This window comes from Gymnoscopelus microlampas (genome assembly GCF_963454915.1).
Source record: "Gymnoscopelus microlampas genome assembly, chromosome: 17".
Classification (NCBI taxonomy): domain Eukaryota; kingdom Metazoa; phylum Chordata; class Actinopteri; order Myctophiformes; family Myctophidae; genus Gymnoscopelus; species Gymnoscopelus microlampas.
Window position 1 is genome coordinate 14,166,517 of NC_139954.1, and position 6,571 is coordinate 14,173,087.

The 6,571-nt window shown below is 42.1% G+C and overlaps 1 protein-coding gene across 1 annotated transcript in view; it reads right to left on the reverse strand.

Moving 5' to 3' along the window:
* The window catches only part of tgfbr2l (transforming growth factor beta receptor-like), a 17,080-nt gene extending 11,289 nt beyond the window's left edge, over positions 1 to 5,791 (reverse strand). Inside the window, exon 1 of the mRNA XM_084085028.1 lies at positions 5,619 to 5,791. Coding sequence (XP_083941154.1) covers positions 5,619 to 5,673 — 55 coding nt within the window. The 5' untranslated portion in view covers positions 5,674 to 5,791. The remainder of the gene's footprint in view (positions 1 to 5,618) is intronic.
* Between the last annotated feature and the right edge of the window lie 780 nt (positions 5,792 to 6,571).

Here is a 6,571-nt window from a genome sequence, read left to right on the forward strand (position 1 = left end):
CACTGAAGGAGTTGGTTTCTCTTAGAGACAACACATTAGAACACTGAAGGAGTTGGTATCTCTTAGAGACAACACATTAGAACACTGAAGGAGTTGGTACCTCTTAGAGACAACACATTAGAACACTGAAGGAGTTGCATGGTAGCTCTTAGAGACAACACAGAACACAGAAGGAGTTGTTATCTCTGAGAGACAACATAGGCCTTTAGAACACTGAAGGAGTAGGTATCTTTTAGAGACAACAATATTGAAGGAGTTGGTGGTATCTCATAGAGACAACACAGAACACTGAAGGAGTTGGTATCTCTAAAGGTGACTCTCCATCAAACACTACTATTTCAGACTACTACAGACTGGCAGTCAGGTCCAACGTCGGTTGATGTCAGATTTTCAGGTGTACAAAACTTCTGGTCGCCACACCGCACAAACTATTGCAAACGGTCGGCCGATGGCACCTTGTTGTGCGCATGCTCAGATGAAATAACTATCCACACCAGGAGGTGGCAGGAGCCTGCAGTCCTCAGACAGCTTGGACCAAAACAAGGGTTTACGGGTGTACAAATAGCAGGAAACATGTTTGGATAGGAAATGGAAAATAGGAAATGCTTAATTTTAGTAAATCTTGTAAATCTTTTCAAGGAATGCCTTGAATTATAGGAGCTACGTTTGCTTTGAATGAAGTATCTTTCTCTTCTTCGATGGTGGCTGAGGCATTCATATTGCGTGCAGATAGGATACTGGCAGCACTGGGCAGCAGTAGGCTACTGTAGCTAAAATGCTGTGTTGCGTATATACCGTGTATGTGAGACGTGACGACACATTTGCACACTCACCTAAACCTGTTGTTCAAAGCCATTTGGGCTCATGAATCGAGGGGAACGTTCTAGCGTGCACGTGCGAGCACATCCGTGCATGTGCGTGTGCTTGATTCCGCCCCCCAAAAACTAGCGGAACGCTGTGGTGTCGCGTGAAGCGACCAGTGCACCCCTGGTCTTAGCATGCTTTGCTTTGGAGTTGACTGATATAGGAATTGAGAGTTGAGAATATGGTATCTATAGTTACAATGTGCGACGGGCAATGTCTCTGGCTTATCTAGGCTTGCTCCTGCACCAGAAGTAGACGAGCGGTCTACTGCAAGCACATCATCGGAGGTGAGCTTCCCTCCATCGAGGACATCTGTTCACAGTGGTATTGTCAGGCAGGTGACCCCGCAGTATCAAATGCCGAACAAACTGTCTAAGGGACAGTTTCCACAGCCAGGTCATCAGGCTGCTGAAAAGGCGCTGAGCCCTGTCGCCATGTCACGCTAACATGCTCCCATTGCATTGGCACTATTACTTTACATATTTATATAGATACACTCCCTATCTGTTGCTATTTGATGTTTTATGTGCACAAGAGAACTCCATCTTTATTGATATTATTTTTATATTATTTTACCAGCTCACTGGCCTTGTGGTTATAGTATTTGCCCTGAGAGTGGGAGGACAGGGTTCAATTCCCGGCCGAGTCGTACCAAAGACTATAAAAATGGTACCCAGTGTGCTTCCCTGCTTGGCACTCAGCATCAAGGGTAAGAATGAGGGTATAAGTCCCTGCGGCATACTAGTGTCATGTCCATTGGGTATATTTGTGCATCGCATCATGGACGGGGATGCACTAATACAAGTATCAAGCTGCCTCACACTACAGAAACAGGAGATAGGCTCCTGACCTATGGGCTACATGGCTCAGGAACCATTGGTTCCCAAGGCTACTTATTTGATATTTTTTGTTTTTGATATTTTTACATTTTTTGTTGCTCCCATTCTTATTCTAATAAAATATAACTGTAATTCACGTGTAGCTTGAACTAAAAAATTTCCACACACTCTTTTATACTTTAAACTTGATGTGACAATAAAGTGAAGTTGTGCGTGCGTGTGACGTGCGTGCGTGCGTGCGTGCGTGCGTGCGTGCGTGCGTGCGTGCTTGCGTGTGAGAAACAAACTATTATCTCATGCCTAACAAAAGGACGAGTGTTTCTGGAACAACTTGAAGCATTCTTTTGACACTTTCTAAGAATAACACACACACACACACACACACACACACACACACACACACACACACACACACACACACACACACACACACACACACACACACACACACACACACACACACACACATACACACACAGGCTTCTTGGAGCCATCTTAAGACATTGGGGAGGAAAGAGACTGGCACAGAATGTCCAGAGAGAGTATAACGTGTGTGTGTGTGTGTGTGTGTGTGTGTGTGTGTGTGTGTGTGTGTGTGTGTGTGTGTGTGTGTGTGTGTGTGTGTGTGTGTGTGTGTGTGTGTGTGTGTGTGTGTGTGTGTGTGTGTGTTCAAGTAGTGTAGCATTATCAGACCAACCCCATCACCTCATTGACCTCATTAGGAAGCCGAAGCACACACACACACACACACATACACACACACACACACACACACACACACACACACACACACACACACACACACACACACACACACACACACACACACACACACACTGCACACACAGGGGCGGAGCGTCAGGGAGGCATCAATCATTTGTCATCAGTGTGTTAAAGTGAATGCAGGTTCTGCTGCACAGTGCAGCATTGACAACAATGTAGCCTAATCATGAACGGAATTATAGGCTATACAAATTTAGCTAAAAAACGTGAAGACAAAGAGAAAGATGGATCAGGCAATCTCTAAACTGTTGCAACTCCAGATGAGCCTGACATTACAGTGATTAATACACACTACTAACGTTACGCTACCTTCATCTGGGTCAGGGAGCCACATTAACAGGTAGGCTATACTGTTACTGTCACTGTCTGCATTGTTAATACATTGAAGTTCAATATAGCCGCCTCGCCTACTTATATCATGACCCAGCTCGCTGAAGAACAGCTCGCTGAAGACCAGCTCGCTGAAGAACAGCTCGCTGAAGACCAGCTCACTGAAGACCAGCTCACTGAAGACCAGCTCACTGAAGATCAGCTCACTGAAGAACAGCTCACTGAAGACCAGCTCACTGAAGATCAGCTCACTGAAGAACAGCTCACTGAAGATCAGCTCACTGAAGAACAGCTCACTGAAGACCAGCTCACTGAAGAACAGCTCGCTGAAGTCCAGCATCAGAGACTCAACCATCGCCAGTCATTTCATTTGTCCATTGTTCCATTCATTTAATTTTTTGCTTCCTAAACATTAAATGCATATTGATTGGTGTGGTCCTTGCTATAGTGAACTACACAACAGTTGAAAACCACTGGGCCAGAGTAGTGAGTTTGTGTGCAAAAGGTCGTTGGGTCAAATCCCAGGAAATTGAATGAGCAACACCCTCCCCTAAATCGAGCTTCACCTCTGATGTACATGTGTGTTCAGTAAAACGCTTCCTTACACAAATAATGCTTCAAAGATTTCTCAAGGAAAAAACACAGCAGTGAGATGAAGGGAGGAGTAGTCATGTAGGAAATGCATGGGAAAACAACTGACAAGTCAGAGAAAACGCACTGGAAAACAACTGACAAGTGAAAGAAAACTATCCTGTGTGTGTGTGTGTGTGTGTGCGTGCGTGCGTGCGTGCGTGCGTGCGTGAATAATCTACCATGTGTGTATATGCACACACACTTACAGTATGCCATACAGTATGTAAATAATTACAGTCTTTATCTCTGCCTTCAATCAGGTCCTCATCCCCGGAGACCAACACCCCTTCTAAACAGTCAGCAAAATCTCTCTCTCTCTCTCTCTCTCTCTCTCTCTCTCTCTCTCTCTCTCTGTTTCTTTCACTCTCTCTGTATCTTAATTTCTCTCTCCCTCTTCCTTTCAAGTGCCCCCTCCCTTTTCTCATATCTCCCGTCTCTCTCCCTGTTTCATCCTCTCTATATTTCTCCTACTCTCTCTCTCTCTCTCTCTATTCATTTCCTGTAGGGAGTTTCCAGATGACAGCTGGTACACACCACTGGGACCAGGATCCATCCAGACCTGGTACAACAGCAACAGCACCTCAGACACATGCAGCTGGACTGAACATCTCTAAGCTGCTGCTCAAAATTACTGATGGATTTTGAGTGCTTTCCCCCTCCCTACAAGAATCATTGCTCTTAATATTGTGTCCTTGTTGCGTATTCTGTCTCATCTTTTGCTATATGAGATCAAATGTTTGACGTTAAGTGATAATGCACGACTAATGGATGAGGCGCAGGTGAAGAGCTCCATGAATTAGACCATTAACTTACAATAAGAGCTTGAATAGAATTAGGTATACAATAGTCCCCATGACTTAACAGAGTTAACAGGTTCCCATATGACAAGGTAGCTTAATGCAGTGTTCTCAAACGTTTCCATGTCAAGGACCCCCAAATTGATATGGATTAGGCCAGGGACCCCCGTCTGAAAAGATGTCATACAAGTGACTCCCATATTGAGAAAAGTTGTGTTAAAAACGTATTTGAATTCACAATTTGTCAAGCTTTTTAAAAACAATTAGAAAATAGCAGATCTACAAGCTAACAACATGTTCTATTTTCCAATAGCTGAAGTAAAAAAAAAAAAAGGGTTAAAGTGGTTAAAATTATTTTAATGGTATATGAACTAATTTAGCTAGGGACCCCCTGGTACTCCATCAAGGACCCCTGGGGTCCCCAAACCCCACTTTGAGAACCATTGGCTTAATGAGGCATGAGCCACTAACTACATTACAGGCTAATGTTTGGCTCTAGTGTAGCCTATTAGCTATAGTAAAGTTCACTTCACTAGTGGGTCGTATAGGCCTATTCCAATGTCTACAGTTTGACAACAGAGTATTGACAAACAAAAGTGAATATATTTCAATATTTGATACAGAATAAAACTGTGGGTACAGTATATAATATCCTTGTATTTACATTTAATAAAAACTGTAATTTGATAGGGGGGGTAGTGCTTGGCTGCAAAGAAAGAGAAAGAAAGAAAGAAATATAACTGACAGTTGATAAAATGGTTTAGTAGAGGCATATTCGGATATCTTCCTCATCAAATGTCAAACTGAGATTACTGGCTACATGATGCAGCCGAACTTTTCCATTTTGTCTAAAGCAGTGGTGTAAAGTAACTAAGTACATTTACTCAAGTACTGTACTTAAGCTTTGCAACAAGTTGTGAGCATGTAGATCTGCTATTTTCAAATGATTTTTATACATTTAAAAACTTGTGAAATGGGAAATTCTGCCTAATGAGTACTTTCACTTTTGGCAAATTAAGAACATTTTGATGCCAATGGTTTTATACTTTTTTAAAGTAAATGTTATACTTTTTTAAAAGTAAATGTTTAATACCAGACTTTTACTTGTAACAGAGTATTTCTACATTGCAGAATTGATACTTGTACTTAAGTAACAAATGTGAGTAGCCTACTTCTTTCACAACTGGTCTAAAGACAACTTGAAAAAACATAAGATTCTGCCAATTAACACACCAACACACACATCTATAGTTTTCAAACACCCCCTCCCCCTTAGGCAACTTCACAGACAGTATCAAAGAGACAATGGAGCATAAACTTGACCGAGAGGAAAACAGCAGAGAGAGAGAGATCAGACTTGGGTAACACTTACAGAAAGTTAGGAAAGTAACAGTCACTGAAGAGTATTTCCACCACCGAGCCATCATTTTGCTGTAAAAGGGAGCCGACGAAACGACTTGATTATTTGATGGCCGTTATTTCTAGGGCATCGGAGATATATAGGCGTTCATTTATGGAGAGGAGACTCGTTTCGTTGTATTTACCCAACAACTGGGGAAGGGAGAGGGATTGAGAAAGAGAGAGAGAGAGAGAGAGAGAGAGAGAGAGAGAGAGAGAGAGAGAGAGAAGCAGCTCCAGATGTTTTTCATCCAGCTGTGAGTTAACCCCGCCCATAGCCCTGATACATGACTGACTGAGTCATGGATGAACTTCAACAAAGTGTTTGCACTGTTTCCCTTTTTGGCCCCTACATCTACATATGCGTTCAAATTTAAAATATAGAGTGCTTACCTCATGGCCACGGATGTTACAATTATGTACGGCCATTCAAAAGTACCCGTATTTTTTGTATTGTTCAATAAAAAATATTTTAATCCGATTGGTGGCCATTTTATCCATGTGCTTTCAACCACGTAACCCTATCAGTTGGGAGATGTATTGCACTCTTATACATTATAACTCTATGAGACAAATGGCCACTAATCGGATTAAAATGCTTTTCATTGAACAATACGGAAGATACGGGTACTTTTGAGCCGCACACAATTGTAACATTTGTGGCTATAGCGTATAGCACTTTATATTTGAAATTTGAACTTTCAGTAGATGTAAGAAACAAAAAGGGAAAACGTGCAGACACTATGTTGAAGTTCATCCATGATGGTCGTCTTGGATCCTTGGCTACCCCGCCCACAGTTGCTGCTTAAAAAAATACTATTTTTTGCTCTTGTTTGGAAAGCACTTTGGGTCAGCTGCTGTTGTTTTTAAATGTGCTATATAAATACATTTGACTTGACTTTACTTTAAAAAAAAAAACTACTACTT